Source organism: Dama dama, chromosome 5, assembly GCF_033118175.1.
Source record: "Dama dama isolate Ldn47 chromosome 5, ASM3311817v1, whole genome shotgun sequence".
In the NCBI taxonomy this organism is placed as follows: Eukaryota; Metazoa; Chordata; class Mammalia; order Artiodactyla; family Cervidae; genus Dama; species Dama dama.
In genome coordinates this window covers 490854-512279 of record NC_083685.1, presented here as the reverse complement: position 1 = coordinate 512279, position 21426 = coordinate 490854, and the positions used below count along the sequence as shown (strand labels likewise).

Here is a 21426-nt window from a genome sequence, read left to right as displayed (position 1 = left end):
TGAGGCTAAAAAACAGGCGGCCAACAAATGGCGCGAGTTAGCAACAGCGCAAGCTGCCCCACAGCCTCCCGGGCACGGAGCAGCCCGCAGCCCACCAGCGGGATGACGTCCTGTGCCCGCGGGCTGGGCCTGCAGACTCCACACTCACACCCAGGTCACCATCAGGTGGGCATGTCTGGGAGGCCGACAGCCTAGGTCATAGAGGCAGCTCGGCCGGCCCCGGTCCCAGAGGCGGCAGCAATGGGCACCACCCCTTCATCGTGACCCCCACCCCGGACGGCTGGGCCCATTGGCGTCACTGAGTCGTCTCCGCCAGTACGGCCCCACAGTGCGGTCAATCAGACGGCAGTCCCCATGGGGAAGCCCAGGCCCCACCGGGGCCGCGAGGCTGGAGCCAGTTGGGCAGACTGACCGGCGTAGGCGCCGCAGCAGACTGTCTGCGCTCATGGGCATCTCCCAGTTCTTGGCCTCCTTCAGCCCTGGGCCCCGCCCAGGGATACACGAGTGGCCTGATGGCGAGCTAGACATTAGCGGTCACCGACACAGACGTGGGGTGGTCGCCAGGGGTCTCTCAGCTGAGGATGCTCTGTCTCCATCACCCCAGAGGGGTGCGGTGGACGCGGGCATGCGGGTCAGACTCTGGTGTCACATGACAGCAAGCGGGGACCAAACGGCAGTGTGGCTCCCCGCAGTGCCGTCTCCCGGAGGGCACAGCCACGGTGAAGCCAAGCGCAAGCTCCCATGAGGCCGGGGAAGGCCCCTGCCTGGTCATGACGCGGTGGCAGGGAGCAGCAGGGCACAGACGCCAAACGCTCCTGCTCTGCGTTCTGGAGGCAGCAGTCATTCGAGCCCCGAGCCGCAACTCTGTTGTGACAGGTGAGCTCTGCCCGGCAGCCGTGGGCCCGTCCCGAGCACGGGCAGTACGTTCAGAGCCGGGTGCCAGGGCGGCTGTCAGTCCTGAACCAGTAGCAGCCACCCATGCGCAGCGGCTGCCAGAGCCCATCCGGGGCATAGACCTGCACGGGCCCCCGCTACCCTCAGGAGAGCCCAGAAGCCGTCCCCAGCGGCCCGGGGAAGGCAGGCATGGGCAGCGCGGGGGACGTGCCACCCTTCCCCGCAAGTGGAGGGGCTGCAGGGAAGCCGCTGAGAAGGTGGTTTCCTGCCATCTGCACCGCGGGGAAGAGAAAGGACGCGCGGGGACAAGATAACCCAAGAAGCCTGCTCCTTCGTGTTCTGCATAAGCCAACTTGCCTGGGCAGCTGCCATCGGAGCAAATGAAGCCCCAGCTGAGCTGGCACCGGTTTTAAGTGGTCAGCAGTGAGAAGCGCCCACGTCCCCGGCTGGAGCCCAGCACACTCACCTGCCTACACACCCACCCTGAGCACCCCGCACAGCACAGCCCAGGGGGCAGGGACAGTGCGGACACCGAGCCTGGCCCTGCTGCGAGCCTTGCTGCGGAGCCCGGGGCTTCCTGCAGAAACCACAGCTGCCCTGAGCCCCCAGGGCGGAGGGTCAGCCAGAAGATGGGGTGCCACTTAGGAGTGCAGAGCCTGGGGCAGGCTGCCACCCTGGGGCAGGGGCAGTAGCGGTTCCCACGGAAAAGGAACTGTTGAGCTGGAGGACGTGGGGGTGGACCCGGGCCTGGGATGGACCCTCGGCCCTACCCCTCACCAGCCGCAGCGCCTTGAGGAAGATGCTTCACCTCTCTGTGCGGTTCCCTCCTCTACCAGACGGGCCGCCGGAACCCTAATCTACAGACGGGTGGCCAGAACCCTAATCTACCAGACGGCCGGCTGGCACTGCAGGGGACAGATGAAGACTCCGAGTCACAGGGCCTCTGAGGCCCACGCCTCAGTCCGGAGTCTCTCAGAGCAGGGTGCACCCGCGCTCAGTGAGGCTCGAACCTGTCTCCGCCGCAGGGACGCACCTTGGGTCAGAGGACACACGGAAAGACCTCTGAGGGGCTCTGGCAGTGGCTGCAGTTTGAGAACCTACCATGGGACCACAGAGATGCGCCCCCAATGGCCACCAGAGCCCATCCCTCTACAGAGATGGCGACACAAGTGAGCGACACTCCAGGAGCCGCTGCAACCGGCAGCCCACCCTCAGGCTCTGCTCCCAGATGGCCCTGACCCTAGCCCCCCAGAGCACCCCGCTCCCGTGCCCTGTCTGGGGGTGCAGATCCAAGGGCCGCAGCACTCAGCTCCCCACTGGGCAGGAAGAGAGTCAGCTACCAAGCTGGTTCTGACAGGGGCGCTCAGACAGAACCCTCCTCCCAGGCCTCAGGAGGCCCCCAGTCCTGACCTCCACCTAACACCACCTACAAAAACCAACCTGAGATGGATCAAAGGCCCAGATGTTGAACATAACATTATGAAAACTCTTAGAAGAAAACAGAGAGGGGAAAAAGCTTCATGACACTGGATTGGGCAACAATTTGTTAAGATATGACAGCAAAGGCATGGGCATTAAAAGAAAAAATGGACAACCTGGATTTCTTGAAAACTTTCACCCATCAAAGGATACTATCAACAGAGTAAAAAGGGAACCGCAGAATGTGAGAAAATACTGGTAACGCCAGATGTCCAGAACATACCGAGAATTCCTAAAACTTAATGATCAAAAAACCCTCCAAAACTTGATTCAAAATGGGCCGAGGGGAACCTCCCTGGTGGTCCAGTAAGAATCCACCTTGCAATGCAGGGGACGTGGGTTCGATCCCTGGTCCAGGAACTAAGATCCCACGTGCCACAGGGCAGGGCAACTAAGCCCTCACACTGCAACAAAGATCCGGAGTGTAGCAGCTGAGGCCTGAAATCCCAGCCCAAAACAGACAAACATCAGCAAATGAGATCACAGAAGCCGCTAAAAAATGGGCAAAGAACTCAAACAGATATTCTCCAAGGACAGCCACCGTAAAAAGAAAAGAAAGAAAAGTAAAGACCAGGGCTGGTGGGGAGGAGGTGGAGAAACAAACCCCATGGGTTGGTGGGAACGAAAACTGGTGCAGCCCCCATGGCAGCTCTCAGCAGAGTACAAACGGAGTTACCCGCGCTGGGCTGTGCGTAGTCGCTCAGTCGTGTCCGACTCTTTGTGACCCCATGGACTGCAGCCCGCCAGGCTCCTCTGTCCATGAGGATTCTCAGGCAATACTGGAGCAGGTTGCCAAGCCCTCCTCCAGGGGATCTTCCTGACCCAGGCATCGAACCCAGGTCTCCCGCACTGCAGGCAGATTCTTTACCATCTGAGTCACAAGGGAAGCCCAGAACTACCTGGGATCCAGCAATTCCACTTCTAGGTTTATGCCCCAAAGAACTGAAAGCAGGGTCTGGAGGAGGTATTTGTACCCCATGTTCACAGCAGCTTCATCCACAAGAGCCAAGAGGAGGATGCAGCCCCAGGGCCCAGCAGCGGATGACGGAGGAGGAAACGCGGTACATCTGCAGAGTGGAGCATCACTCAGCAATAAAAAACAAGGAAATCCTGACACATGCACGACATGGAAGAACCGCGAAGACATTCTGTTAATTCACATCAGCCAGTCACAAAAGCACAGATACTGTTCGATTCCACTTGTATAAAGGTCCGAGAGGCGTCAAATTCAGAGAGAGACAAAGCAGGATGGCGGTGCCAAGGGATGGGGCAGCTTCAGTTTTGCAAGATGAAAAGGCGTGGGGATTGGCTGCCCCACAACGTGAACACACAGGACATGACTAAATAACACATGTAGAAGATGGTTAACACGATGAAGTTTACGTTCATTTTCTCACCACTTGAACAAACACTAACCAACACCGAACCAGACCACGTGAGGATGCACACAACCGGGTGGGCGGGGGAGGGAGCTGGACGCGCTTGTGCAGGTGCTGGAACCACGCGGCCGTTCCCGCTGTGGACACGCAGGTGAACCCACCCAGGCGGAACCTCAGTAAGCAAGAGACATGTACACAGACCCTCACAGCCTGTTTTCTAAAACCAGGTGCCCATCTGTGAGATAAAAACGAGTGTCAAACACCCGTGGCTGCTTTCAGTATGCGGACACGCTTCCCGTGCAGGCGACAAGTGTGCACGTCCATCCCACAGCCTGCACTCTCTCTGCAGAGGCCCGGCTGCCCGCCCACCAGGCCACCGGGCCCACAGGGCCCAGCGCCTCACTCTCGCGCCCACCAGCTCTCCCCTCACGGGCTTCCCCCACCCCCAGCACCAGTCTGCTTTTCCAGGAATGGGTGTGGACTCTGCCCAGCAGGATGTGGACTGCGAGGGCTGGGTCCCTCGTCTGCCTCCTCAGGGTCTCCCCAGGCCCCGCAGTGCACAGCAGGCCCCCCAAACACCAGCAGTCGCGAAAGGCTGGGCAGAGGCCCTGAGTTCTGACACACCTGCCGGGACAGCAGGTCCTCCTGGCTGAGAGGGACTCATGCGGCGCCCCCGCCGGGGAGCAGAGCCTGGCTGCACAGCCGAGGGGCCTCTGGGACCTCCAGTACTTCAACAACAACCTCTGGGTCCTAAGTCAGCACCGCCGCCGGACACCTTAGGTGTCAGCTGCCCGAGACGTTCAAAACAGCGCACACGAAGGAAGCTGGAGAATCACATCATGCAACCGTTGCTGGGCTGGTTTTGGTTTTGGCTTTTTCGTGCCATGAACCAGAGGTGAAGACAGTGCAGGTGTATTGTTTACAGACCGTTGTCCCTTTTCCTATGAATTTCTAAGGCATCATCCCTTCTACCCAGATCCATTAGAAAGATAAGAGCACCCAAGTACAATATTCCCATAGACTGGAAAATCCATTTAACAACCTAAAAAAAAAAAAAAAAAAAATCACACTATAGTTAATAATACGGTATTATGTATGTAAAAGCTGCTGAGAGTAAATCTTGGAAGTTCTCATCAAGAAAAAGTAATCCTGTAACTACGTGAGGTGACAGATGTTAACTATACTTATTGCGATGATCATTTTTGCAATATGTACAAATTTCGAACCATTATGTTGTACACCTGAAACAAATCAATGTTTTGGGTCAATTTCAAAAAAGAACAAAACCCCTACAATATTACTTAAGTGAAAATGCCTGGTGACACTTTAGCTGTCTGAAGGGAGGCTACAATGTAAACACTGGGTTTGCTGTGAGGCTGGCCTGTGGCTAAGGTCTTAAACGGTTCAGGCACCTTTATGATGTAGTCTATGCACTAAATAAAGCCTGTGTGTTTTTCCTTCTTTCGGCCGTCCTACTCAGCACGAGGGGTCTAGTTCCCCAACAAGCGCTGAGCCCCGGGCCCCGCACTGGGAGCATGGAGTCTTAACCACTGGACCCTCGGGGAGGTCCCAAAGCTGTGCGTGTATTTAAAAGCACCAAGTCACCCAGTTATCTTTTCCAAATGGTCTGAAAGACCACGTTCAAAAGTTTTAACAATGTGCTCTCGTTTTTGCATTTTCTAACTTCCTAAAGAAAACGGGTTTTACTTTTCTGAGAAAAACTATTTCACATTTTTCAGACAAGTGCAAAATCACCAAGCGCTCTGTTCTCCAGACCACACCCCATCAACAGCCCCGTGCAGCCCAACTTGGTGGTGGACGCGGCCAGACTCAGAAGCCACCCCTCCTGCTCTGCAATGGCAGCTCCAGGCAGAGCCGGCGCTTTGACAAGGCGCCCCGGCTGCTCCTCCACAGCCTCCCTGACCCTGGGGGTCACGTTCACACCCAACTCACACCCCATATTTCACCTGGCGGCTCTCTGGGGAGGTTAAAACATCCCGCATCTCCAGTGGTGAACAGATTACAGAGCCTGCTTGCTTGACAAAACTCACCATGTGGGAAGCTTGGTGTCTGTGCAGTTCACTACGTAACTTACACTTCAGAACCAGCATATGTGTGTGTGTGTGTGTGTGTGTGTGTATGAATGCCACACCCACACACACGTCCACACCCACACCCACGTGCACGCTCAATGCACCGGCGCCACCCTGGCTGCCTCCTGCACGGCTCATGGTCACAGCCTCTGCCCAGGTCCCTCAGCTCCCACACCTGGCCTAGGCCTGCAGCCCGGCTGAGTCACGAGGCCGCGCCAGGCGACTCCTGCACCCAAGGGAAGCCGGCCGTGCCCCTCCCCAGGCCTGCCCCGCAGGCGCACTCTGGCTGCCCTCCGCCAGAACGCCTGCCCTCCGCTGGAACGCTCCGCCCGCAGAGGGCCACCTTCCCACCTAGGGGTGGATTGCTGGCAGCCTGGGGGGAGTGCAGAGGCCTAAGCGCCTTGCCCAGCGGGGGACAAGTCTGAGGCCCCGCAGACATAGCCCCAGGCCCTCAGCCCGCAGGAGGCGGCCAGGCCTTCTGGCCCCTCTTCTCACACGAGGTGCCCATGAGCCCTGAGCAGACCACCCCCCCAACTCCTCCTGGCGGGAATGGCACCGCCTGCTGCCTGACAGGGCGGCGCTGTGTCCTGCTCCTGCAGGAGAGGTAGGCACGCGGCAGACCTCGGAGGGCAGGTGGGCGGCCGGAGTCTGCGCCAGGCCCAACGCCCACTCCGTCTCCAGGCGCGCTGCTCACCTCAGCAGGACGGTAACATGTGCTCACACAAATGCTTATCCCCAGGGCTCATCCAGACCCAGGTTTCAGGAGCCGCACAGCCCGACAGTCCACGGGCAGACCCCTGAAGAACTAGAGGCACCTCACACCTCTGGGGAAGAGGAGGGGTCGAGGCAGACAGGCCCTGAGACAGGCGCCAAGGCTGCAGGCCCCTCCTGGCTATATGACTGCAATTCTACTCATAAGGCGAAAGCAGCTTTCTAAGCACTCTTTAAGTTAAAAGAAGTATCTGAAAACACCTTACTTCCTGACCTCCATCCCTACTCTTCTCAGCATGTTAACGTAATCCACTGAGCGTCTCAAATTTAGTCACCTGCCTCTACCTGGCTCACCTCCACCCCAACCTCCTGCCTTCACTGCGTCTCGCACCCAGGCCTAGGAAACTGCCTTCCTGTAACACTCAGCCTCCCCAGGAAGGCCCAGGCACCCCCCAATGCCCCAGGAGGAGCCCACTCTTCCAGGGAGGTGCCCCGGGCTTCAGCCCACAGCCCAGCTGCTGAGGCCCGCACAGTCCCCACGCGGACACGCTCGCCTGCTCGAGCCCTCCCCGGGGCCTTCACTCCAGACACTCCCCAGCAGCAGCACGTCCTCCGCGCCCCCGTCCTCCCAAGGGCCAGACTGAGGCCTACGGCATGCGTACCCCAACCCCGCCTCCTCCCGGGAGGCTGTCCGCCTTGCACTCTGGACAGCGGTCTGTTCCCCACACATGTGCTTGCCTGGCACACATTCACCTCTGATCCCACAGGACTTCTCTGCAGGAGGGTTCAGTGTTGAGGACATAAACCCCAAGTGTACAGTGCAAAGCAAAATCCCACCTAGCTGCTTCTGAGCCCTCTTCAGGCGTACTCTGGTTACTTTTCAAGATCCACCTACTGTCTCCAGGCGTGAGCTAGTGTGAGTGTGTGAAGAGCACACACTTCCTGAGCCTTCACAGGGGAGCTGGGGGCAGGTGAGGCAGGTGTTACTTGCTTCACTTAACAGACCACGTAAGAAATGTCAAGAGCCTTCTGGAACACACGTCTGGCAAGCAGCAGAGACTCAAGAGGAGGACCACCTGACTCCAAAATAAAACGCAAACCCCTTGTCCTCAAGCAGCTCACAATTGAGTGGGATGGGTGAACAAGTCCCCAACAGCAGCCACCGAGAGACACGCTGACCCAGAGTGACCCCCAAGCACGGGCGTCGGCCAGCTGACTGCTGCGGGGTGACGCTGGCGAGGCCACAGCGCACCCCTACCCACCAGCTCCTGGAGCTCCATCCCCGCCAGCGGTGGAAACCCAGAACGTCCCCAGACACCAGCCTGTTGGACTAGTCTGATCTGGGCCAATGGCACAGGTTACGGAACGACCAGGCAGCTGTGGTACCATCTCCCTTCCCTGTGTCTCCCCTTCAAGCTGACATTCTTAAATGGCGGTAAAAGGCCTTAAATCCTTTGTGGGATGAGAAGGGGTCGCAGACAGGAGAAAAACACACACCACAAAGCAACAGGACGACTGACAAACTACCCCGTTGTTGAAAATTTGCCAGACACCTTTTTATAACACTGCCATCAAAGCATAAGCCAGAAACCAAAGCAGGATGCGGTTCTTTCAGTCCTGGCCCTTCTGGTTGGAATGGGCTTCACTCAAGAGCTGTGCACGAACTCCACAAGAGGACAGGGGCTCAGGGAGAGGAAGAACCATGAATCTCCAGTGAGGTTTTCTCAACACACAGACTACATTTCCCACAATCAAAATGTAACGACCCTCACTTTCGAACCAACATACAGTGATAACCTAATTAAAGGCAAACCTTATCTTGGCCAGGCCTAGAATAAAATACTTCAGCCACCAGATGCTAAGAGCCAACTGACTGGAAAAGACCCTGATGCTGGGAAAGACTGAAGGCAGGAGGACAAGGGGACGACAGAGGACGAGAAGGTTGGATGGCATCACAACTCAATGTTCGTGAGTTTGGGCAAGCTCTGGGAGATGGTGAAGGACAGGGAAGCCTGGCATGCTGTAGTCCATGCGGTCACAGAGAGTCGGACATAACTGAGCAACAAAGGAATACTGTCTCCCAAGAACATAGAATGAACCACGTGCACGCACGTGTGTGAAAAGTCTCTTGTATGTAACCTCTACATACACGACAAACCTCACGAGCTCCTGTAACACGCCTTAGCTGAAGACAGCCTTCCAAGTCTGGGCACAGGATCAAACGGCAGGGATGGATCTCACCAAGGTCCAGAAGGTGGAGTCAAAAGCCCAAGAATTCAGTTAATAAACGATGATGTCTTGAACCCGATCTGACCCCATGTTCAAAGCTCATTTCTGTGACATGACTTTAAGATTTAGCTCACCTCCTCAGCACAGTGGTTCTTGACTGGGGGTTCTGTCCTGGCCAACAGGGAGCACCGGCTATGTCTGGAGACCAGTGCTATCGTCACAACTGGATGATGTCTGTGTGTCGCTGTGTGAAGGTGTTACTGGCATCGGAGGGCAGAAGCCAGGGCTGCCACTAACACCGTACAACACACGGGCTGGTCTCCATGCAGTCACGCGCCCCAAGGCGTCAGCAGCGCTGAGATGGAGAAACCCTCCCCTAGAGGCAAGGCCTCAGCACGCGTCAGCCCGGAAAAGAAGACGGGAGAGCACACCTGCCCTCAACAGACACTTGCCCGCTCACCCCATCCAAAGGATCCTGCCCCCACGGAAAATGCAGGGCTCTCTGCTCCTTCCCTCTTTGGGCTCTGAGACCCCAGAAAAAGTATGTTCAAACTACCTAATCAGTGAGGAAATGGAGTGCAGAGTCAGGAAACCAGAAAGCACAGTGACGTACTCTCCAAAGCACCTCGATCTCTTTGGTTTGTTAAACTAAAGTAAGGGTGGCTTTGCTGGCCACCACCCACCACTGGGGTTCCGAGCAGCTCCCGCCATTCATCAGTCTTTACAGGACATCACAGGTGTGGTCCAGACCATCAGTCAGCCTGCGCTTCAGAAGAGCCGTCATTTACCAACAACGGTCCGTCTGAACGCTCCATGAGACTTGGACTGATTTCAGGAGACTTTAAAAGAAAGGAGATTTGACAAAGAACAGGTCTAAAAGAGTCTCAATTTCTTTAATCATTATCTCCTAGGTTTCTAATGCACTCCAGACTCTGGGGAGCCCTCTGTCTTCCTCCCCAAGCAAACACCCCAATCGCACCACAAAGCAGGCAGGGCAGACACCGTGAGGCTCCCTGTCCTCAAGGCCGGTGGAGAGGCCACAGGAAGGAGCCCCGGCCCACAGTCCGGCCCACCCCACCCAGCTCAGACTCTTTCCCATCTGCGCCTAAATGATCGCTTAAGCATCCCGACCTGCTTGTGCTTATGCAGCGAAAACTCATGTCCTACAAAGGAGTTCATCACGAGGGGAGAAATTATACAGCGGGAGGAAGACAGGAGGAGGGTGTACCACACACACACAACCTGACCGAGCAGTGTGTCAAAGTGAAAATTCTTTCAGGCTTCACTTGCACAGCAACTAACTTTTCCTTTCCTGACTCACATGCACGATTTATAATTACTGAACATCTGCCCACTTCTGCTGGGGGAGACCTCACCCTACACCTCAGGAAATGCGCTTGGAGAGAAAGGCAGGAAAAATGAAACCAGAGTTCACCGCTTTTGCTTCCACGCACCGTCAGCCGAGTTCGTCAGCTACGGGCCCCCTCCGCTCTCACCTGCTCAGCCAGCATCATCACACCCTCTGCACAGAAGGCACAGCTGAGTGTGGCAGGGGATGCGGAGCAGCCAGGCAGTCCCCGCGCTGGGGACACACAGGCGCCCACCCTGGGGCCGGAGAAGGTCTAGGGGAGTAACTCAGGAGCAAAGGGGGACCTCACCCGGACCCTGGGTAATGACAAGAGACGTGATACCCTGCAAGAAAAATGGAAAGGGAGAGCACTTCCAAGCCAAAGAACAGACTGGTGTTCAGTTCAGATGCCACAGAAGAAAGCATCCTGAGATCCAAGTTCAGAACTAAAAAGCTACTGGCTTAGAGAAGGTGAAAGTACCTACCCGACAAGCTCTAAAAAGAACACTGCAGCTCCCTCTAGGCGCCCGGCTGAGTAGAAATGAGGAACAGGACAGAATCAGGGTGACTGCCTATCTATCAGCAGTCAGACAGCCGGCGGCGGCGGCGGGAGGGACCCTGGGCTGGAGAGTAGGCACCCCCCGCACTGCCCGTGGAGGGTGGCGGCTGGCTCCGCTCCCGTCCCCAGGGAGCCAAGGCCAAGTCTTGCAGCAGGTGTGCGCTCCAGGTAAAACTAGGCCAGCCCTGCCGGTCGCCGCACGCGTCTCTGCACCAGTCTCTTCTCACCCAGGGCACTGACCAGTCCGCTCCGGATGTGCCGTGGGGCCCCGGCGGGCGCTCTCCGAGCACACACCTGCGCCCCGCGGGCCCCACCCGAGGAGCCCTGACGTTCTAACTCGGTGAGAACGAGGTCCCGCGAGCTAGGGGGCCTCAGCCCGGAGTCACGGGGCTCCACTCGGAGACACAGTCAGCGGATCCAGCGTCGGGTACAGCAGGACGTGCCCCTTCCAGGTCTACACGCCGCCAGCGAAGGGCCACCGCGCCCAGCCGTCACACGCTGGCCCGGGCCGACCTCCGCCCGGGGTCGCCTCCGCCGCTGGGCTGCGACCGAGGGCTCCGCGCACGTGCGGGGGCGCGAGCACGTGCGGCGCCCGGTGCCCCAGAGTGAGGACGGAGTCCGCGCCCGCCGGCCCCGCGACCCGGGCGCCCCGCGCCGGGGTGAGGCGGCAAGACCGGCCCGCGGCTTCCCCGCGCCCCAGACCCCGGCCCGCCCCGGGGCTCGCGGCCCCCGCGGCCCCCGCGCGCACTCACCATTGTGGTTGACCCAGGTCGGCTTCAGGAGCTTCATTGTTTGGCCGCCGCCGCCGGGCTGAGGCGAGAGCCGCGTCCCTCAGCGCGCCCGGGCCATGGAGCCGCCGCCGCCGCCCGCCCTCCGGCCGCCGCCCGCCCCGTGCCCTCAGCGCCGCCGCGCCATCGCCTGCCCGCGCCCCCCGCCGCCGCCGCCACAGCCGCCCCCAGCGCTCGGCCGCCGCCGCCGCCGCCACAGCCGCATCCCCCGCGCCGCTCCTCCTCCGGCGGCTCCCGGGCAACGCCGGAAGTCACGGCGCGCACCTGCCAAACGGCCCCGGCGGGAAACCGCTCCCCGCGTGCTCGGGCCGCACGGCTCCGGGGCCGGCAGGGCGGGCGGCGCCGCTTCGGGTCCGCCCCGGGCGGCGGGGACTAGGGTTGGCCGGCGGGGGGCGCGCGCGCGGGCGGGCGGCACCTGGGGCGGGGGGCGGCCGTTGCCCCGGCGGTGCCCGGCCGGCTAACTGGCGGGCTCCCGCCGCCCCCGGCGTGCTCTCACTGAGCACCCGCGCGCGAGGGCCACGTGCGGCGCCGAGGCCCGGACCCGACGCCGGCGGATGAGCCGCGGCGTTTACCGCACGCCCGGCTCGCCTGAGGCGCGAGGGCTCTCGGCCTCCCGGGCGCCGCCGGCTTCACCGCGCGGGGGACAGCCCTCGCGGGGCGCAGGCCTGGCGGCCCGTGGGCGGCGCCCGCGGGAAGGAGGCCCCGGAGCGGCGCGAGGTGCGAGGCGCCGGCCGCGGGGCGGGGCCGCGTTGGGGGCGGGGCCAGGCGCAGCGGCGGCAGCCGGAACGCCGGGCCGCGAGGCTGCGCTGCGGCCGGACCGGAGAGCGGCGCACCGCGCGGGTCGGACGGCCGAGGGGCGCGCGCCCGGAAGCGGCAACCGGCGACCCGGGGGCATGGCGGCCGCGGCGCTGACGGCGGCTTGGCGCGCGCTGCGCCCCGCGAGCGGGTGAGGGCGGAGAGCGGGCGCGGGGGCGCGGGTTGAGAGGCAGTCACCGGGGTCCCGAGCGACCTCACGGGGACGCGGACGGTGACGCGCGTCCGGTCTCTTCCAGGCTCCTGGGGGCGCGGCCGACGCAGACGAGGGACGCGCGGCGGCGGGCTTCCCTGCTGTCCTTCTGGGGCCTCGTGCCCATGAGGTAACCCGGCCGCCGGCCCGGCCTGGGCGGGGGCGGGGGGGGTGGGGGGTCGCGCCCGGGCGCCCGGAGAGCGAGGGTGCGCGACGTTCGGTTTCTGTCTAACCAGGTCAAAATTAAATGCAGAATGGTTTGAAGAAAAGTTAATTCGTTTTGAAGGGATTCTTATGTAAAAGATTTAAAGAGCACAGATAGTGTCTGTGTTTCTTACTCCCTGGAGAGGTGGGGGGAGGCCGGAGGGTCCTTGTTTCCACCTGGGACCCTGGGCATCTTGTACGGGCGTGATGAGACTCAGTCTTGATGCCAGAGGATTCGATTGTTCTTAATAGTAACTTATTGGCACAGTGATGTGTCAGGGTAAGCCAGACTTGTTGGTGCTGGAGGATGAGGAAATTTGTTAACATGTCAAATGGTATTAACAGGAATTTCCTAGTCATTTTTGTTATACTGTCTCTTTTAGTGTTACTCATGTTTATAAACCACACATCTATTTAAAATGTGAGTAGCAAGTTTTTAATGGATAAACAGCAAGGTCTAACTGTATAGCACAGGGAATTAGATTCAGTATTCTCAGATAATGTGATGGAAAAGAATGGGAAAAAAGATGTATGTATGCATAAAAGAATCACTTTTCAGTACAGCAGAAATCAACACAACAGTGTTAAACAACTGTACTTCAGCTTAAAAATTACATAGAAAATATGAGGGATGAGCGTGTAATTAATCAGTTTGGTATTTACATATTTCAGTTTATCTCAAGGCCTACCTGAACCCTTGCACTAGAAATGAGCACTTCTCCTTAATTTATGCCCTGACACCCCATGGAATTTTTCCACCCCTTCCTGGGTTGAACATGCCCGCCCAGTTCTGAGGACCCTTGCTGGAGGCTGTCCCAGGAGGCTGGCGCACACGGTTCTTCCCTAGTGCAGAGCACAGTTCCAGTGTGTGGGCACTTCCCCTAGCGCCATGTCTCTGCACGCTCACGAGACCACAGAGGAAGACATTCAGTGTCCACTTTGTGCTTTAGAGCAGAGCCTCTGCGGAAGAAGAAGAAGGTGGACCCCAAGAAAGACCAGGCGGTGAAGGAGCGCTTGAAAAAGAGGATCCGGCGACTGGAGAAGGCGACCCAGGAGCTGATTCCCATTGAGGATTTTATCACCCCGGTCAAGTTCTTGAATCAAGCGAGGTGAGGGCCTCTGGGTTTGAGGTCTTGGGGCAAAACAGTTCTGTTACCTTCAGGAGGTGGTGTCACGGGAGCTTCACACCTATCATGGGCAGGGTCATAGACCCAGGCTGGCCTGGCCCCATGCCGAGTCTCCTCCTGGAGGAAGCACTGGGCGCTGCTCCTGAACGGCCGAGTGTGGGCGTGAAACTCTGGGCAGGGGTCGAGCGGGTTCGAATGTGGCCCACAGCCCCCATCCCTTCCGATGGCAGGAAACCTTCAGCCTCCTGCTGCGGGACGCACAGGAGTGGGGTGGCCGGGATCGCTGCCTCGTCAGAGCCCGTTTATACAGCAGTGCCACGCTGTGTCAGGGGGACCTCACTGTGTGGGGTCTGCAGGGCTGATAACAGGCTGTCGACTCCCTGGGATATTGGTGTCTGTTTTCACGCCGCCATTTGACTTTTCTCCAAAGCCGGCTTTCACCACGGCCTGCTCGGGCATCGCTGTTTCCTGTCTCCATGTAAAGCGACCGGCGTGGGTTCCCTTGTTGCCACATCCACCGTCCCGCCCCTTGGTTTGTCCCCGTGTTCCACGCGCATCTCCAGCGGGGACACTCGGGTCCCGTGCAGTCAGTTGGCGAGGCCTGTGCCTCCAGGTCACGCCCTTGGCTCTGCGTGTTCCCAGGCAGCGGCCGCCAGTGGAGCTCCCCTTTGAGGAGAGTGAGCGGAGAGCCCTGCTCCTGAAGAAGTGGTCGCTGTTCAAGCAGCGTGAGCATGAGCTGGAGAGGGCCGCCATCGCATCCCTGCTTGAGGCCCAGCGGGAAGCTCTGCAGGAGCTGGAGCTCACGGCCCCGGAGCTCCACGCCGAGGCCACCAAGCGGGACCCCAGCCTGTTTCCTTTCGAGAGGCATGGGCCAGACTACACGCCGCCCATCGCCAACTACCAGCCCCCGGAAGGCAGGTACCAGGACGTCACCAAGGTGTACACACAGGTGGAGCTCAAGAGGTAGGGCTGTGGGTGGCCGCCCTCAGGACACACCGCCCGGCAGAGCCCACCCCACCGGGCTCCGGTCTGCTGTTGACCGGTCAGGCCTGCTGTGAATAAACGTGTTGAACCCCGTGTCTCTGTTTTGTTAGTTAACCCGCCAGGGGTGAGGGGGCTGCCGTTGCTTGCCTGGCCTGGGGAGAGGAAGGCCCTCACGCTGACTGCTGCCCTCCAGTGACCAGGAAGGGGCAGAGGCAAGAGGCAGTGACCGCAGGAGTGGAGGTGAAGGACATGCACCCCAGGGGGAGGCAGGGCCAGCTCTGGCTTTAAGCTGGGGTGCCAAGCAGAGTGTCAGGGACAGGGACCCACTGGTGAGGCGGTGTGTCCTCCAGGATGGCTGACACCTAACCTGGCTGAGGCCACTCAGTGTGGGGCAGGGTGGTTGTGAGTAAGGTTGGCACCAGAACAGACACCACAGACCAAGGGGCTGAGACGGCGGACATTTATTTCTCTCAGTTCTGGGGCTGGACGTCCCAGGTCCAGGTGTGGGCAGGGCTGGTGCCTTCCAAGGCTGCTCTCCTCGGCATGCAGATGGCCATCGTCTTGTGTTCCTGCGTGGTTGTTCCGTGCCCTGATTTCTCATAAGGATGCCGGTCATTGCATTAGGGCCTGTCCACGCGACCTTGGGCTTCCCCTCTGGCCCAGGTGGTAAAGAATCCGCCTGCAATGGAGGAGACCTGGTTCGATCCCTGGGTTGGGAAGATCCTTTGGAGAAGGGAACAGCTACCCACTCCAGTATTCTGGCCTGGAGAATTCCATTGGCTGTATGGTCTATGGGGTCGCAAAGAGTCAGGTACGACTGAGTGACTCACTCAAGCGATCCTATTTCCGCTTAATCACCCCTTTAAAGACCAGATACAGTCACGCTCAGTAGCAGGGATTGGGGATTCCCCTGGTTGTTCAGCGGGAAAGAACTGGCCTGCAATGCAGGAGCCACAGGAGATGCAGTTTTGATACCTGGGTCAGGAAGATCCCCTGGAGGAGAGTATGGCAACCCACTCCAGCACTCTTACCTGGGGAAATCCCATAGACAGAGGAGCCTGGCGGGCTGCAGTCCTTGGGGTCACAAAGAGTTGGTCACGACTGAAGTGGCTCAGCACGCACAGAGCAGCAGGGGGTAGGCCTCCCCCAAAGGAACTGGGTGGGGGGCATGATGCAGCCCAGCAGCGAGGGGCCGAGGGGCCGAGGGGCCGTGGGGCCGTGTAGGCAGAGGCCCACCTCAGGGCAGGCACACCGGGGGACGTTTCACCTGAGTGAGCATTGAGCTTGTGCACTGGCCTAGAGGACCCTGGCTACCCACCCCGGCCTCATCAGCCTGTGGCTCCTTCTCAGCCTTGCAAGCCTCCAGCCTCCTCCTCAGACAGGGCCACACTCAGAGCCTTCCCCACCGCCGCACCCCTCACAGGTGCTTTTCAACCCTGTAGCTTTCCTCGGAGAGGTTGGACAATCAAGTCAGTAGGTCATGGCCAAGCTGTTTTGTTTCAACCTCTTTGGAGATTGGTAGGGAGGTGCCGAGCACAGCTCCGTAGGGTCACGTCTCACGCACGGCTAGTCTCACCTGCACCAGAGGCCAAGGGTGCTGCCCGAGTGGGTCCCGGTTCCCCGCCCGCTGCCCCGCCGCAAGTCCTCGTATCACAGGCTCCCCAGGATGGCGCTCCGACCCTGGCCCCGGAGCCACCAGCGTCCCTGAGATCACGTCCTTGTGGGCTTTGGTGGGTGCTGCACCAAGTCACCCCCAAACAGCTCGTCACCGTGAGCTCTGTCCCGAGGGTTGGGAAGATGCTGCCCGATTCAGTCTATTCACAGCTGACGCCTGAACGTTCATGTCCGTCCCCTGAACTCAACAGGACGGAGGCCACGTGTCCGTTTCAGGCTTGCAGTCCCAGGGCGTGGACACGCATGGACACAGGCACGTTCCCCTGCACTGGAGGCACGAGCAGCATCCGAGCAGGTGTGGGGTTCCTGACGGCGCCAGTGCCCCGCCGCAGGAATCCCGGGAACCAGGGGGTGGCCGCCGTTCCCAGCACACAGCCCCCCATCGGGGTTTCAGACCCGGGGAGGGCCCAGCCGTCCCTCCCTCTCATCGCACAGAAACGCCCATGGACAGAGCTGCAGCCACGGCTGACAGGCCCTGGTTGCCAGAGGGAGCACCCTGCGCCTTTCTTATACTCACCTCTGCTCTGGGGGTCCCGTGCGCGCACCCCCACTGCTCACAGGTACACAGTCACAGAGGACCCCTGGGGCACACGGTGGGGACCCTATAATGAACGTCTTTCTGAAGGGGTGGGTTATTCTGTCCCCAAGAATGGGTTCCATGATGCAGAGCCACACCTGTGGCCCCGGCTAGGGCCCGGGGGGCAGCCAAGACGCTGCAGGCCTGATCCATAGCACCAGGCGGCAGGCCGGCCGCATGGCCCCAGAGACTACATCATTTCAGCAGAAGAAAGAGACCTCCAAAGAACGAGGGTTCCCCTTGGTTCAAACACATGTAATTTTAAAGCATTTACAAGATTGTAAGAATACAAAATTCTAACTGCCTGCATCTAACTCTTTCAATAAACCCTGGATGCAATTTACAGTTTCCATTTGGAATCAAACCTGTGAAATGTCTTTTAATATAATCCACGTTTTCTAAAAACAACTGGGGGAAATTCCAAGGGAAGGAGCGGTGAGTGGCCGTGGCAGGAGGGCACCGTGGCCAAGGTGCGTGGTGGTCACCAGAGCAGGGTCAGGTGGGGCTGCCTCATTCCCCCCCCCCCCGAGTGTCCCCACGGGTCAGAGCTGCCCCTGGAGGGTTCGTCTGAGGAGCCCAGCCCTCGGGACAGCCTCTCCTGGGCCGCTGTCCCCAGGTCTGCCTGGCTGCCCGCGGGGATGCCACGTGCTGGGTGGACCAGCTCCAAGCCTGGGGGTGACGGCGGGGCAGGTGAGGCTGGAGGCGAGGGCTCCATGTCTCACGCTAGGCAGAAGCTCCCAGGGGCCCTCTGGAGTTTGGGCCGGTCACCCGTCCTTGTCCTCGGGCAGAGGGAGGTGCCAGTCTTCTGGGGGGCTCTGCCTGGGCACCCACACCAGGCCGTGCTTCTGTGCAGCCCGAACTCTGGCCCGCTCGCTCTCACACAGGGACCGCTGCAAAGGAGACCTGGTCACGGGCAGCCCCACGCATACCCGCCCACATGTGCAGCCCGGCACACACCGAGATCACTCCTCTTCAAGCTACCGTGAACGTCTATCATATAGGTGCACACTTCTCCTGGGCCCCAGGGTCTGAGGTTTTCGGTTGACCTAATCAGCTTCACCAGCTGAGACAGGCTGGGGGCTTAGCCATGAGGAGAGGTGAGCCTGAAAGACTGGCCAGAGGCAGGGAAGAGGCCACAGACTGACCGACAGCAGAAGTCACCTCTGCCAGTAAACTCGGGGCAGCAGGTCACAATCCCGATGGGGCCTGGGGTTTTCCAGGAGCTGTGCTGGCCACTCTACATGTAGAATTTTACCTCCTCCGCCTGAGTGTTAAGAGTGATCAGAAACGCAAAGCAAACGTGAAAGCCCCACAGACCTCCAGCCCCGAGGTGAAGGTCACAGCTTCCACTCGAGGCCCGTGTCTCAGAGCTGCACCTGTTTCCCTAAAGAAGGAATAACTGCCTCCTGACAGATGTACCTCCTGCTTTCCTCATTACGTGACATACCGCGGGCACCTTCCCACAAGTGGGTAGGTTACTAAATGGCTGTGTAGTACTCTGCGATGGGGAAGATATTCGTTATCTGGTCAAATGTCTACTACTGGACATCAGGTCACTTTCAGGACATTTTGAACTTTGAACTGTCACCCAATTAACTCCCTAGGATAAAATTCCAGGAGTAAAACTCTGAGATCAAAAGGCATGCATTTGATATTTAGATAATCAAAACACCCCACATTCCACCAGCACTGCCCAGGTGCTCAGACTCTCCAAACCCCAGTGGATGTTTTGCTGGGCAGAAACCACTTACTGTCATTTTAAATGTGTATCAGGCCATTTGATGTCCTTTCAGTGTGAATCCCTTCTCTCTCCCTTTTGTCCACTTCTCCATTGTGAAATCCATTTCTCTTACTGATATATAAGAGCTATCTTTACAAGCTATGTATAAAGGATATTGATTTCTTGCCATATAGACCCACCAACTGTCTCCCACTGCTCAGGGACTGGGCATCTACACTCGCCAGTCCTGTTGGCACACCCCACGAGCGCTGCACCCTCACAGCTCCGCTCCACCCTTCCCCCGCCATCAGCTCCAGGGCACCACTGTATTCCAGACTAGGATGTAGGAGCCAGGAGGGCAGAGGTTGTGTTCTAACCGCTCCTGTACATCCAAAAGCGTCCAAGCGGTAAGTGTCTGCTGAACGGATGGACCAAGAGCCCCTCCAGACTGGTTTCCGTGCCTGCACCACGTCCTCTCCCAGCCTGACTGCCAGACTGACCTTTGAAGGATACAAATCAAAGCACACGCGGAGGGCTGGACCCGAAGCCCCTGTTGAAGGCCCGCCCCCTGCGCCCAGCGCCTCTGGTTCCCGGCCTTCCAGGGCTCGGCGGGCCCGGTCGGGGCACTTGGCCTCACCTGGGCTTCGGCGCTGCGGCGCTCCTCCCACTCGCGGCAGCTGGCCAGGTCGCGCCGCCACTGCCCGCACGCCGGCCGCTCGCCGTGGACGTAGTAGTGGCGCAGGAAGTGCCCGGCGCTGCGGCAGAGCTCCCACTCGGCGCGGTAGGCCTCGCACGGGCGCGGCGGCTGCGGGGGCGGGCACGGGGGCGTGAGCGGGGGACCAGGTGCCCGCCCGCCGACTCCGACCGGCGGACTCGGCTCCCCGGGACCCCAGCGCCCACCCGGCTTACCCGCCAGCCTTCACCTTCCGCCATGTTCCGGAACCGCTGGACCAGCCTCCTGCGGCGGTCCCTTGAGACGCGCCAGTGAACGGGATATCCGGGTTGGCAGCCAATAACAGACGGGGGGCGGGGGCCCGAAACCCCGAGGTGGGCGGGACCGAGGCCGGTGTGGGCGGGGCAGTCCTTCCCGCGGCTTTCTTTTCGTCACCTCAGGCTCAGCTCGCTGAGATCGATCAGCACGCTTGGGCATCATTGCCGCGCGGTCAAGCCTGCGGCTGCGGCTACCCCACCCGTGTCCCCTCGAGGGCAGGGTGACTCCCGAGGGCGTCCAGGCAGGAAGCGGGGCGGAGGGGCGCGGGCACCAAGCAGCTGGCCAGGGGCGCGGAGGCCGTGCGGCCCGGGCAGACGGCAGGCCCTGCGGGTGGGCGTCCGGAGGCGGTGTTAGGGGCGAGGCTTGTGCTGAGGCGGGGCGACAAGGCTCGTCCATGAAGGACGCGCACGAGGCAGTGACAGCAACGGCAAGGAGGCTGATGGCGCCTCAGGACTGCCCTGCGATCCTCGCCGCAGTGGTTCTCCAACTCCCCCAGCCTAGCCACCGCCAGTTACCCGCTGGGTGAGTCAGGGAGGTGCAGTTTCACCAAGGCGTCCTGCTGTGGTGGTTCACAGGCCAAGCTGCCCACCAAACAGGGCGTCTACATCTGCCAGCGAACCGAGACGCCTGGAGGGTCAGGCAGGTCACAGCCTGCTCAAGACTTCCGCAACCACTTGCATTGCCTGGGTGTGGGTTTGGGTCACAGGGCCCAACCCTGGTCATCACGATGCACTCTAATGCTCCTTCTCTGAGGCCTCGTGGGTGAACCCTGGGGCCACCCTCCCACGGGGGACAGTCTCCTGAGATGGGCCACTTTACCTGGAGCAGGGACAAGGGGACCCCTACTGGGCCCAGGGTCAGCGAAGCCCCCAGAGTTCTCTCCTCGGTGCAGACACACTTTCCAGCAGGCTCCTCCCGCCCAGATGTCAGCCCCATGCTGGTACCTAATCAGACGCTTAGAGGCAATTCAGGTTTTGGTCACTGCCTGTTTTTATTTGAAATTCATAATTGAAGATTATTCTCAAGGAACAAGAGATTAAAATAATTGAATTAACATGTCAAAAGAGCTATTATATAAAGTGGGGACCTGAAACTAAATTAATACTAGTAAAAAAAAAAAAGGTCAGCAGAACTTTGGAAAATTTAATGCATTTAAAACTGGGAGTGGGGGGTACGGAGAACATATCTTCAGCTTTCATTTATTCTAACATTACATTTGTGCTTCACCACGAAGCTGTTTTTACAGAACAGACTAAAGAACCAGTTGTTTCCAAATTACATCAAAGTAAAAGGAGAAATGCTTCTAAATCAGGTTTTCCTTCTGAGGCACGGTTTTTTAGGAGGAAAAAAAAAAATCAACATGTAAAATAAAAACAAACACCCTTCCTCAAATACCTAAACTGCAGCCAGCATAATGGGATGATCACTATTTATTTAAACCACTTTTTTCCCAGCCCAAAGGCAACAACTTAAGTATGACCTGGGAAAAGGATAAATGGAAGAAAAAAACAAAAGAGCACAACTTAGAGCAATCCAACCCCTTCGCTATTTTCAGCAGGAATTAGGGCACCCCGCTTCAGCTGAGCAGTTGGTGTGGGCATGAGGAGAGGCCCCCCCAAGGAGCCCCAGAGGCCTTCTCTCCCCCCAAATCCAGCACCCAGCC

At 59.2% G+C, this 21426-nt stretch overlaps 3 protein-coding genes across 4 annotated transcripts in view; 1 reads left to right on the top strand and 2 right to left on the bottom strand.

Annotated features, from left to right (window-relative positions):
* The window catches only part of LOC133056219 (protein HIRA), a 46231-nt gene extending 34661 nt beyond the window's left edge, over positions 1-11570 (bottom strand). Inside the window, exon 1 of the mRNA XM_061141337.1 lies at positions 11445-11570. Within this exon, the coding sequence (XP_060997320.1) occupies positions 11445-11481 (37 nt within the window). The 5' untranslated portion in view covers positions 11482-11570. The remainder of the gene's footprint in view (positions 1-11444) is intronic.
* Positions 11571-12356: 786 nt separating this feature from the next.
* Positions 12357-14894, top strand: MRPL40 (mitochondrial ribosomal protein L40). The gene is made up of 4 exons (XM_061141345.1): positions 12357-12426; positions 12533-12616; positions 13641-13799; positions 14460-14894. Exons 1-4 carry the CDS (start codon positions 12374-12376, stop codon positions 14782-14784), a joined length of 621 nt encoding a protein of 206 aa, XP_060997328.1. The 5' UTR covers positions 12357-12373; the 3' UTR covers positions 14785-14894.
* On the bottom strand, positions 14890-20087 carry C5H22orf39 (chromosome 5 C22orf39 homolog). 2 transcript variants are annotated; one of them, XM_061141343.1, is made up of 3 exons: positions 19682-20087; positions 19410-19577; positions 14890-15480 (listed from the first exon to the last, which is right to left on the bottom strand). In XM_061141343.1, the coding sequence occupies exons 1-3, from the start codon at positions 19703-19705 to the stop codon at positions 14908-14910; spliced, it is 765 nt and encodes a 254-aa protein (XP_060997326.1). In that variant the 5' UTR covers positions 19706-20087; the 3' UTR covers positions 14890-14907. The 2 variants fall into 2 exon arrangements, with proteins under 2 accessions (XP_060997326.1, XP_060997327.1); XM_061141344.1 differs by having other exon boundaries at positions 15247-17942; positions 19682-20065.
* Between the last annotated feature and the right edge of the window lie 1339 nt (positions 20088-21426).

Excerpts from the sequence above, each read along its gene's own strand:
- MRPL40 (XM_061141345.1), top strand. The coding sequence starts at position 12,374 with ATGGCGGCCGCGGCGCTGACGGCGGCTTGGCGCGCGCTGCGCCCCGCG. Across the intron at positions 12,427-12,532 it reads GCGCTGCGCCCCGCGAGCGG|GCTCCTGGGGGCGCGGCCGA; the intron begins GTGAGGGCGGAG and ends GGTCTCTTCCAG. Across the intron at positions 12,617-13,640 it reads TGGGGCCTCGTGCCCATGAG|AGCAGAGCCTCTGCGGAAGA; the intron begins GTAACCCGGCCG and ends TTTGTGCTTTAG.
- C5H22orf39 (XM_061141343.1), bottom strand. The coding sequence starts at position 19,705 with ATGGCGGAAGGTGAAGGCTGGCGG. Across the intron at positions 19,578-19,681 it reads CGGAAGGTGAAGGCTGGCGG|CCGCCGCGCCCGTGCGAGGC; the intron begins GTAAGCCGGGTG and ends CCGCCCCCGCAG. Across the intron at positions 15,481-19,409 it reads GCCGCAGCGCCGAAGCCCAG|GCGGATTCTTTACCACCTGG; the intron begins GTGAGGCCAAGT and ends CCTCCATTGCAG.